The sequence below is a fragment of the Oncorhynchus nerka genome, linkage group LG14 (genome assembly GCF_034236695.1).
Source record: "Oncorhynchus nerka isolate Pitt River linkage group LG14, Oner_Uvic_2.0, whole genome shotgun sequence".
NCBI lineage: Eukaryota > Metazoa > Chordata > Actinopteri > Salmoniformes > Salmonidae > Oncorhynchus > Oncorhynchus nerka.
This window is the reverse complement of record NC_088409.1, coordinates 96,870,730-96,882,709: the sequence shown is the minus strand read 5'-3', so window position 1 is coordinate 96,882,709 and position 11,980 is coordinate 96,870,730. Positions and strand designations below refer to the sequence as shown.

General features: G+C 57.2%; 1 protein-coding gene across 1 annotated transcript in view; it reads right to left on the bottom strand.

The window, feature by feature from the left end:
- Positions 1–11,980, bottom strand: part of LOC115125974 (homeobox protein cut-like 1) — a 230,054-nt gene that overhangs the window by 2,355 nt on the left and 215,719 nt on the right. Inside the window, exons 21-22 of the mRNA XM_065000585.1 lie at positions 9,472–9,660; positions 1,132–1,408 (exon numbers count right to left, since the gene is read on the bottom strand). Of these exons, the coding sequence (XP_064856657.1) occupies positions 1,132–1,408; positions 9,472–9,660 (466 nt within the window). The remainder of the gene's footprint in view (positions 1–1,131; positions 1,409–9,471; positions 9,661–11,980) is intronic.

The following is an 11,980-nucleotide window of genomic DNA, read 5'->3' as shown; positions in this document are numbered from 1 at the left end:
GTGTGGAAAGGAAACAGTCAGACCTTTCCAAAAGTGTTTAAATCACGCCTGTGCCATTTACAGAACGTGCGTTTCGGTCGAATAGGTCATGAAAATCTGTTCACTGAAAATGTAAAAATATATTCTTCCGCGCCTGCAGGCAATTGTTTACAGAGAACAGAATTAAATAGAGCCGCGTTCTCATTGGCTACAGCTTCCCCATGCTGTCTAGAGTTACGTCATTAGTTTCGCAATTGATTCTTGGTCTAACCCAAACAAGAGAACTACTTTCCTACTGCCACCGCCCAGATTTTCGAGCGACCATTTTCAAACATGTTTTTCTCCACGGACCAGCTAACGATTTCACACCGTCTCCTGAGGTATTTTATCGCTTATTAACGTGTACTAATACCTAAAGTAGCATTACAAAAGTATTTCGAAGTGTTTTGTGAAAGTTTATCGTCGACTTTTGGCATTTTAAAAAATGACGTTACGTTATAAAATGCTAATTTTTTACTCCAATTCCAAGGTATTCCTAGCTCGATATCTAGGCTATATATGGACCGATTTAATCGAAAAAAGACCCTAAATGATGTTTATGGGACATCTAGGAGTGCCAAGAATGAAGCTCGTCAAAAGGTAAGGAATGTTTTATATTTTATTTCAGCCTTTTCGTTTGCGAGCGCTAACGAAAAATCTGTCGTTTTTGTGATGTTGCATTTATGTGAGGCTGCATGGTACAGATAATAGCGTCTCATGCTTTCCCCGAAAAGCATTTTACAAATCTGACTTGGTGAATAGATTCACAACGAGTGTAGCTTTAATTTGGTATATTGGATGTCAATTTTTATGACATTTTGATTTTTATCATAAACTATGCGTGGTGCACTTGAAATTTCAGAAAATTCGATTCCCAATGGGGAAGCGCTTCCATAACAAGCATTATCTTTCGTCCAATTGCATTTGATTTCGCGTTACAGCCCGACTGTTGTGTTAGAAAATGTGTATTTATAGATCTTTTACAACAATAAGGTCAATAGCATCGTACATAACAATGTTTTATGGGTAGATAATCACGGTCGCCCAACTCTAATGGGTTCCTGTCATACCTTGTCAAGTGCTTAAAGAAAAGCTCGTAGTGCAGTAGCTGACCTGTAGTTGTGGAACCAGTTGATGACCGTGCTGGTCTTCAGGTTGAGCTGGGAGGCCAGCTCCTCAATGGTTTTGGGGGAGGGGTAGGGTTTCTCCTGGTATGCCCTCTTCAGAGCCTCCTTCTCCTCGGGACCCAGAACCACCCGGACCTTCTTCTGGTACAGCTGAGTCCGTCGCTGGTGCTGGGGGCTAGCGCTCTGAAGGAAGTCTGGTCCTGCCAGGCCACCGTCCACAGAACGGCTATCACTCAGCGAACTGTGGCGTCTCTTCAGGTAGGCTGGGGGGGTAGAGAGACAGAGGCGAGGATGAGATATCGTGGTAGATAAACACAGTGTACTGGTACCAACACCCAGTAGGGGGCGTTAATGTCTAACTTTAGCAATACAAGGAACAAAGTGTTAGCCTCTGAAAGCATCACATGCTACAAATGTGTAAATGACAGCATGGATTTGTTAGTGCCTCGGACCGCTGCACCACTCGGGAGCCCAGTCTCCTACAGGACACTACACACTGATCCAATGACAAGCCTTCAAAGGCCATGTACATGTGTGTCTGTAGCCTCTAAGTGATACACTCCACAAGGGTCAACTCATGGTTCGGTCTGCCTTTCCTCCCAGCTCTGCTATTGGCCTGGCCCCGACTGCTCTATTCTAAACCTTCTGTGACATATGGTGTAGACGCTCACCTCCGGGCCTGCTGTGGGCATGCTCGGTGTGAGGGGTCAGGGGGTCACTAACAGAGAGAGCTGGGGAAGCCGGGCCTGCTGTGGGCATGCTCGGTGTGAGGGGTCAGGGGGTCACTAACAGAGAGAGCTGGGGAAGCCGGGCCTGCTATGGGCATGCTCGGTGTGAGGGGGTCACTAACAGAGAGAGCTGGGGAAGCCGGGCCTGCTATGGGCATGCTCGGTGTGAGGGGTCAGGGGGTCACTAACAGAGAGAGCTGGGGAAGCCGGGCCTGCTGTGGGCATGCTCGGTGTGAGGGGGGTCACTAACAGGGGGGGAAGCCGGGCCTCACTAACAGAGAGAGCTGGGGAAGCCGGGCCTGCTGTGGGCATGCTCGGTGTGAGGGGTCACACTAACAGAGAGAGTGGGGAAGCCGGGCCTGCTGTGGGCATGCTCGGTGTGAGGGGTCAGGGGGTCACTAACAGAGAGAGCTGGGGAAGCCGGGCCTGCTGTGGGCATGCTCGGTGTGAGGGGGGTCAGGGGGTCACTAACAGAGAGAGAGAGCTGGGGAAGCCGGGCCTGCTGTGGGCATGCTCGGTGTGAGGGGTCAGGGGTCACTAACAGAGAGAGCTGGGGAAGCCGGGCCTGCTGTGGGCATGCTCGGTGTGAGGGGTCAGGGGTCACTAACAGAGAGAGCTGGGAAGCCGGGCCTGCTGTGGGCATGCTCGGTGTCACTAACAGAGAGAGCTGGGGAAGCCGGGCCTGCTGTGGGCATGCTCGGTGTGAGGGGTCAGGGGTCACTAACAGAGAGAGCTGGGGAAGCCGGGCCTGCTGTGGGCATGCTCGGTGTGAGGGGGGTCACTAACAGCTCGGTGTGGGGTCAGGGTCAGAGAGCTGGGGAAGCCGGGCCTGCTGTGGGCATGCTCGGTGTGAGGGGTCAGGGGGTCACTAACAGAGAGAGCTGGGGAAGCCGGGCCTGCTGTGGGCATGCTCGGTGTGAGGGGTCAGGGGGTCACTAACAGAGAGAGCTGGGGAAGCCGGGCCTGCTGTGGGCATGCTCGGTGTGAGGGGGGGTCACTAACAGAGAGCTGGGGCCTGCTGGGCAAGCCGGGCCTGCTGTGGGCATGCACTCGGTGTGAGGGGGTCACTAACAGAGAGAGCTGGGGAAGCCGGGCCTGCTGTGGGCATGCTCGGTGTGAGGGGTCAGGGGTCACTAACAGAGAGAGCTGGGGAAGCCGGGCCTGCTGTGGGCATGCTCGGTGAGGGGTCAGGGGTCACTAACAGAGAGAGCTGGGGAAGCCGGGCCTGCTGTGGGCATGCTCGGTGTGAGGGGTCAGGGGGTCACTAACAGAGAGAGCTGGGGAAGCCGGGCCTGCTGTGGGCATGCTCGGTGTGAGGGGTCAGGGGGTCACTAACAGAGAGAGCTGGGGGCAAGCCGGGCCTGTGTGGGCATGCTCGGGCCTGTGAGGGGGTCACTAACAGAGAGAGCTGGGGAAGCCGGGCCTGCTGTGGGCATGCTCGGTGTGAGGGGTCAGGGGTCACTAACAGAGAGAGCTGGGGAAGCCGGGCCTGCTGTGGGCATGCTCGGTGTGAGGGGGTCACTAACAGAGAGAGCTGGGGAAGCCGGGCCTGCTGTGGGCATGCTCGGTGTGAGGGGTCAGGGGGTCACTAACAGAGAGAGCTGGGGAAGCCGGGCCTGCTGTGGGCATGCTCGGTGTGAGGGGTCAGGGGGTCACTAACAGAGAGAGCTGGGGAAGCCGGGCCTGCTGTGGGCATGCTCGGTGTGAGGGGTCAGGGGGTCACTAACAGAGAGAGCTGGGGAAGCCGGGCCTGCTGTGGGCATGCTCGGTGTGAGGGGTCAGGGGAGTCACTAACAGAGAGAGGGGGTCTGGGAGCTGGGGAGCCGGGCCTGCTGTGGGCATGCTCGGTGTGAGGGGTCAGGGGGTCACTAACAGAGAGAGCTGGGGAAGCCGGGCCTGCTGTGGGCATGCTCGGTGTGAGGGGTCAGGGGGTCACACTAACAGAGAGAGCTGGGGAAGCCGGGCCTGCTGTGGGCATGCTCGGTGTGAGGGGTCAGGGGTCACTAACAGAGAGAGCTGGGGAAGCCGGGCCTGCTGTGGGCATGCTCGGTGTGAGGGGCCAGGGGTCACTAACAGAGAGAGCTGGGGAAGCCGGGCCTGCTGTGGGCATGCTCGGTGTGAGGGGGTCACTAACAGAGAGAGCTGGGGAAGCCGGGCCTGCTATGGGCATGCTCGGTGTGAGGGGTCAGGGGTCACTAACAGAGAGAGCTGGGGAAGCCGGGCCTGCTGTGGGCATGCTCGGTGTGAGGGGTCAGGGGGTCACTAACAGAGAGAGCTGGGAAGCCGGGCCTGCTGTGGGCATGCTCGGTGTGAGGGGTCAGGGGTCACTAACAGAGAGAGCTGGGGAAGCCGGGCCTGCTGTGGGCATGCTCGGTGTGAGGGGGTCAGGGGGCCTCACTAACAGAGAGAGCTGGGAAGCCGGGCCTGCTGTGGGCATGCTCGGTGTGAGGGGTCAGGGGTCACTAACAGAGAGAGCTGGGGAAGCCGGGCCTGCTGTGGGCATGCTCGGTGTGAGGGGTCAGGGGTCACTAACAGAGAGAGCTGGGAAGCCGGGCCTGCTGTGGGCATGCTCGGTGTGAGGGGTCAGGGGTCACTAACAGAGAGAGCTGGGGAAGCCGGGCCTGCTGTGGGCATGCTCGGTGTGAGGGGTCAGGGGTCACTAACAGAGAGAGCTGGGGAAGCCGGGCCTGCTGTGGGCATGCTCGGTGTGAGGGGTCAGGGGGTCACTAACAGAGAGAGCTGGGGAAGCCGGGCCTGCTGTGGGCATGCTCGGTGTGAGGGGTCAGGGGGTCACTAACAGAGAGAGCTGGGGAAGCCGGGCCTGCTGTGGGCATGCTCGGTGTGAGGGGTCAGGGGGTCACTAACAGAGAGAGCTGGGAAGCCGGGCCTGCTGTGGGCATGCTCGGTGTGAGGGGTCAGGGGTCACTAACAGAGAGAGCTGGGAAGCCGGGCCTGCTGTGGGCATGCTCGGTGTGAGGGGTCACTAACAGGGGGTCACTAACAGAGAGAGCTGGGGAAGCCGGGCCTGCTGTGGGCATGCTCGGTGTGAGGGGTCAGGGGTCACTAACAGAGAGAGCTGGGGAAGCCGGGCCATGCTGTGGAGGGGTCATGGGGTCACTAACAGAGTGAGCTGAGGGGCCTCATGCTCGGGAGGGGTCAGGGGTCACTAACAGAGAGAGCTGGGGAAGCCGGGCCTGCTGTGGGCATGCTCGGTGTGAGGGGGTCAGGGGGTCACTAACAGAGAGAGCTGGGAAGCCGGGCCTGCTGTGGGCATGCTCGGTGTGAGGGGTCAGGGGGTCACTAACAGAGAGAGCTGGGAAGCCGGGCCTGCTGTGGGCATGCTCGGTGTGAGGGGTCAGGGGTCACTAACAGAGAGAGCTGGGGAAGCCGGGCCTGCTGTGGGCATGCTCGGTGTGAGGGGTCAGGGGGTCACTAACAGAGAGAGCTGGGAAGCCGGGCCTGCTGTGGGCATGCTCGGTGTGAGGGGTCAGGGGGTCACTAACAGAGAGAGCTGGGGAAGCCGGGCCTGCTGGGCCTGCTGTGGGCATGCAGAGAGGTGGGAGGGGTCAGGTCAGGGGTCCGGGCCTGCTGTGGGCATGCTCGGTGTGAACAGAGAGCTGGGGAACAGAGAGAGCTGGGGAAGCCGGGCCTGCTGTGGGCATGCTCGGTGTGAGGGGTCAGGGGGTCACTAACAGAGAGAGCTGGGGAAGCCGGGCCTGCTGTGGGCATGCTCGGTGTGAGGGGTCAGGGGTCACTAACAGAGAGAGCTGGGGAAGCCGGGCCTGCTGTGGGCATGCTCGGTGTGAGGGGTCAGGGGTCACTAACAGAGAGAGCTGGGGAAGCCGGGCCTGCTGTGGGCATGCTCGGTGTGAGGGGTCAGGGGTCACTAACAGAGAGAGCTGGGGAAGCCGGGTCCTGCTGTGGGCATGCTCGGTGTGAGGGGTCAGGGGTCACTAACAGAGAGAGCTGGGGAAGCCGGGCCTGCTGTGGGCATGCTCGGTGTGAGGGGTCAGGGTCACTAACAGAGAGCTGGGGAAGCCGGGCCTGCTGTGGGCATGCTCGGTGTGAGGGGGTCACTAACAGAGAGCCTGGGGAAGCCGGGCCTGCTGTGGCATGCTCGGTGTGAGGGGTCAGGGGTCACTAACAGAGAGAGCTGGGGAAGCCGGGCCTGCTGTGGGCATGCTCGGTGTGAGGGGTCAGGGGGTCACTAACAGAGAGAGCTGGGGAAGCCGGGCCTGCTGTGGGCATGCTCGGTGTGAGGGGTCAGGGGGTCACTAACAGAGAGAGCTGGGGAAGCCGGGCCTGCTGTGGGCATGCTCGGTGTGAGGGGTCAGGGGGTCACTAACAGAGAGAGCTGGGGAAGCCGGGCCTGCTGTGGGCATGCTCGGTGTGAGGGGGTCACTAACAGAGAGAGCTGGGAAGCTGTGGGCCTGCTGTGGGCATGCTCGGTGTGAGGGGTCAGGGGGTCACTAACAGAGAGCTGGGGAAGCCGGGCCTGCTGTGGGCATGCTCGGTGTGAGGGGTCAAGGGGTCACTAACAGAGAGAGCTGGGGAAGCCGGGTCTGCTGTGGGCATGCTCGGTGTGAAGGGGTCACTAACAGAGAGAGCTGGGGAAGCCGGGCCTGCTGTGGGCATGCTCGGTGTGAGGGGTCAGGGGGTCACTAACAGAGAGAGCTGGGGAAGCCGGGTCTGCTGTGGGCATGCTCGGTGTGAGGGGTCAGGGGGTCACTAACAGAGAGAGCTGGGGAAGCCGGGCCTGCTGTGGGCATGCTCGGTGTGAGGGGTCACTAACAGAGAGAGAGCTGGGGAAGCCGGGCCTGCTATGGGCATGCTCGGTGTGAGGGGTCAGGGGGTCACTAACAGAGAGAGCTGGGGAAGCCGGGCCTGCTGTGGGCATGCTCGGTGTGAGGGGTCAGGGGGTCACTAACAGAGAGAGCTGGGGAAGCCGGGCCTGCTGTGGGCATGCTCGGTGTGAGGGGGGGCCTGCACTAACAGAGAGAGCTGGGGAAGCCGGGCCTGCTGTGGGCATGCTCGGTGTGAGGGGTCAGGGGGTCACTAACAGAGAGAGCTGGGGAAGCCGGGCCTGCTGTGGGCATGCTCGGTGTGAGGGGGTCACTAACAGAGAGAGCTGGGGAAGCCGGGCCTGCTGTGGGCATGCTCGGTGTGAGGGGTCAGGGGGTCACTAACAGAGAGAGCTGGGGAAGCCGGGCCTGCTGTGGGCATGCTCGGTGTGAGGGGGTCACTAACAGAGAGAGCTGGGGGCAGCCGGGCCTGCTGTGGGCATGCTCGGTGTGAGGGGGGTCACTAACAGAGAGAGCTGGGGAAGCCGGGCCTGCTGTGGGCATGCTCGGTGTGGGCATGGGTGTGAGGGGGTCACTAACAGAGAGAGCTGGGGAAGCCGGGCCTGCTGTGGGCATGCTCTGTGTGGGGGGTCAGGGGGTCACTAACAGAGAGAGCTGGGGAAGCCGGGCCTGCTCCGTTGTCAAAGCAAACTATGTTTTGCAAACAGCTGATGTCATGACTTTTCCTCTTTTGTCCTTTCTACCATAGCTATCTACAGTACAGGCTGGGACAGGAACCGTGATGATGTCTATCCTACCCTGATTTATCCTGCCCTGATGTCTATCCTACCCTGATGTCTATCCTACCCTGATGTATATCCTGCCCTGATGTCTATCCTGCCCTGATGTCTATGGCTAGGACAGGAACCGTGTGATGATGTCTATCCTACCCTGATTTACCTGCCCTGATGTCTATCCTACCCTGATGTCTATTCTACCCTGATGTCTATCCTGCCCTGATGTCTATCCTGCCCTGATGTCAATCTTACCCTGATGTCAATCTTACCCTGATGTCAATCTTACCCTGATGTCTATCCTACCCTGATGTCTATCTTACCCTGATGTCTATCTTACCCTGATGTCTATCCTACCCTGATGTCTATCTTACCCTGATGTCTATCCTACCCTGATGTCTATCTTACCCTGATGTCTATCTTACCCTGATGTCTATCTTACCCTGATGTCTATCTTACCCTGATGTCAATCCTACCCTGATGTCTATCCTACCCTGATGTCAATCTTACCCTGATGTTTATGCTACCCTGATAAGTGTAAGATAGCAGAGAAGTTTAGTCAACACCCTTAGTTGTTATGGAAGTAGAACTGCTATGTGTTCACTTCATGGATGCAACGTCAAGGGAGGGAGAAACGATGGGGAAACCAGGAATCAGGGGATGAATGAAACCAGGAAGTAGGGGCTTAAGTAGGTGCTTTTACACCTGCATTGTTTGCTGTTTGGGGTTTTAGGCTGGGTTTCTGTACAGCACTTTGAGATATCAGCTGATGTACGAAGGGCTATATAAATAAATTTGATTTGATTTGATTTGAATGAAACCAGGAAGTATGGGCTTAATGAAACCAGGAAGTAGGGGCTTAATGAAACCAGGAAGTAGGGGCTTAATGAAACCAGGAAGTAGGCGATGAATGAAACCAGGAAGTAGGGGCTTAATGAAACCAGGAAGTAGGGGCTTAATGAAACCAGGAAGTAGGGGATGAATGAAACCAGGAATCAGGGGATGAATGAAACCAGGAAGTAGGGGCTTAATGAAATCAGGAAGTAGGGGCTTAATGAAATCAGGAAGCAAGGGATAAATTAAACCAGGAAGCCTGGGATAAATTAAACCAGGAAGCAGCAGGTGACTGGAACCAGGAAGCAGTAGATGAATGGAACCAGGAAGCAGCAGGTGAATGGAACCAGGAAGTAGGGGCTTAATGAAATCAGGAAGCAGCAGGGGAATGGAACCAGAAAGCAGCAGGTGACTGGAACCAGGAAGCAGCAGATGAATGGAACCAGGAAGCAGCAGGTGACTGGAACAAGGAAGCAGCAGGTGAATGGAACCAGGAAGCAACAGGTGAATGGAACCAGGAAGCAGCGAGTGACTGGAACCAGGAAGCAGTGGATAAATGGAACCAGGAAGCAGCAGGTGAATGGAACCAGGAAGCAGCAGGTGAATGGAACCAGGAAGCAGCAGGTGAATGGAACCAGGAAGCAACAGGTGAATGGAACCAGGAAGCAGCGAGTGACTGGAACCAGGAAGCAGTGGATAAATGGAACAAGGAAGCAGCAGGTGAATAGAACCAGGAAGCAGCAGGTGAATGGAACCAGGAAGCAGCAGGTGAATGGAACAAGGAAGCAGCAGGTGAATGGAACCAGGAAGCAGCAGGTGAATGGAACAAGGAAGCAGCAGGTGAATGGAACCAGGAAGCAGGGGGTGACTGGAACCAGGAAGCAGCGAGTGACTGGAACCAGGAAGCAGTAGATGAATGGAACCAGGAAGAAGTAGATTAATGGATCAGTGCAATAAGGAGAGGAAGCAGGAAGCAGGGGGAGGAGACATTATAGTAATCACCGATTGCTGCTGATGATTATGGATGATGATGAAGATGATAACTGTCAGTGGGCCCCTGGAGGGCCACCTGATGTCACATCCAATAAAGCGTGTAATTGTCTGTGTCAATAAATGGGTCCTAACATCACCGGGGTGTGTTTGGTCTGTGTGTGAGAGACACAGAATGCAGAGAGAGAGTGATCATTACCTTTCTTCTCCAGGCGTTTCATGTCCATCAGTTTCTCCACTTTCTGTGGGTCCTGCAGCCAGAACTGCATGCGGACGAATGGCTCACGTCCCTTCAGACTGAGCTTTTGCCAGGGCTTAGGCCGAGCCAGCAGATCAGACACCGAGCCCTGGGTCAGACCCAGGATACTCTCCCCAAACAGACGCTGCCCTGGGGGGAGAGAGAGTAGAGAGACAGGGGGTCAGGCTGGAGGTCTGAATGGACTATCCAAGCTTGTATTTGGAGAAACTTTATGAATCTTTACAGTATCTAATAATCTAAAGAAAAAAATATGATAGGCTTAAACTAGGGGGGACGGGCTTAAACTAGGGGGGACGGGCTTAAACTAGGGGGACGGGCTTAAACTAGGGGGACGGGCTTAAACTAGGGGGGACGGGCTTAAACTAGGGGGGACGGGCTTAAACTAGGGGGGACGGGCTTAAACTAGGGGGACGGGCTTAAACTAGGGGGACGGGCTTAAACTAGGGGGCGGGCTTAAACTAGGGGCGGCGGGCTTAAACTAGGGGGCGGGCTTAAACTAGGGGGGACGGGCTTAAACTAGGGGGACGGGCTTAAACTAGGGGGGGGCTTAAACTAGGGGACGGGCTTAAACTAGGGGGGACGGGCTTAAACTAGGGGGACGGGCTTAAACTAGGGGGGACGGGCTTAAACTAGGGGGGGGGGCTTAAACTAGGGGGACGGGCTTAAACTAGGGGGACGGGCTTAAACTAGGGGGCGGGCTTAAACTAGGGGGCGGGCTTAAACTAGGGGGACGGGCTTAAACTAGGGGGGACGGGCTTAAACTAGGGGGACGGGCTTAAACTAGGGGGACGGGCTTAAACTAGGGGGACGGGCTTAAACTAGGGGGGACGGGCTTAAACTAGGGGGACGGGCTTAAACTAGGGGGACGGGCTTAAACTAGGGGGCGACGGGTTTAAACTAGGGGGACGGGCTTAAACTAGGGGGACGGGTTTAAACTAGGGGGACGGGCTTAAACTAGGGGGACGGGCTTAAACTAGGGGGGACGGGCTTAAACTAGGGGGACGGGCTTAAACTAGGGGGACGGGCTTAAACTAGGGGGACGGGCTTAAACTAGGGGACGGGCTTAAACTAGGGGGACGGGCTTAAACTAGGGGGCGACGGGTTTAAACTAGGGGCGACGGGCTTAAACTAGGGGGGCGACGGGCTTAAACTAGGGGCGACGGGCTTAAACTAGGGGGCGACGGGCTTAAACTAGGGGGATGGGCTTAAACTAGGGGCGACGGGCTAAAACTAGGGGGGGACGGGCTTAAACTAGGGGCGACGGGTTTAAACTAGGGGGCGACGGGCTTAAACTAGGGGTGCGACGGGCTTAAACTAGGGGACGGGCTTAAACTAGGGGTGCGACGGGCTTAAACTAGGGGGCGACGGGCTTAAACTAGGGGGACGGGCTTAAACTAGGGGGACGGGCTTAAACTAGGGGACGGGCTTAAACTAGGGGGACGGGCTTAAACTAGGGGGACGGGCTTAAACTAGGGGGACGGGTTTAAACTAGGGGGCGACGGGCTTAAACTAGGGGGACGGGCTTAAACTAGGGGGACGGGCTTAAACTAGGGGGGGCTTAAACTAGGGGGACGGGCTTAAACTAGGGGGACGGGCTTAAACTAGGGGGGCGACGGTTTAAACTAGGGGGACGACGGGCTTAAACTAGGGGACGGGCTTAAACTAGGGGGACGGGCTTAAACTAGGGGGACGGGCTTAAACTAGGGGGACGGGCTTAAACTAGGGGGGACGGGCTTAAACTAGGGGGACGGGCTTAAACTAGGGGGCGACGGGCTTAAACTAGGGGGACGGGCTTAAACTAGGGGGACGGGCTTAAACTAGGGGGACGGGCTTAAACTAGGGGGACGGGCTTAAACTAGGGGGACGGGCTTAAACTAGGGGGACGGGTTTAAACTAGGGGGACGGGCTTAAACTAGGGGGACGGGCTTAAACTAGGGGGCGACGGGCTTAAACTAGGGGGACGGGCTTAAACTAGGGGGGACGGGCTTAAACTAGGGGGACGGGCTTAAACTAGGGGGACGGGCTTAAACTAGGGGGGACGGGCTTAAACTAGGGGGGACGGGCTTAAACTAGGGGGGACGGGCTTAAACTAGGGGGCGACGGGCTTAAACTAGGGGCGACGGGCTTAAACTAGGGGGACGGGCTTAAACTAGGGGGGCGACGGGCTTAAACTAGGGGGGCGACGGGCTTAAACTAGGGGGCGACGGCCTTAAACTAGGGGGCGACGGGCTTAAACTAGGGGGCGACGGGCTTAAACTAGGGGGCGACGGGCTTAAACTAGGGGGCGACGGGCTTAAACTAGGGGGCGACGGGCTTAAACTAGGGGACGGGCTTAAACTAGGGGACGGGCTTAAACTAGGGGGGACGGGCTTAAACTAGGGGGACGGGCTTAAACTAGGGGCGACGGGCTTAAACTAGGGGGGACGGGCTTAAACTAGGGGACGGGCTT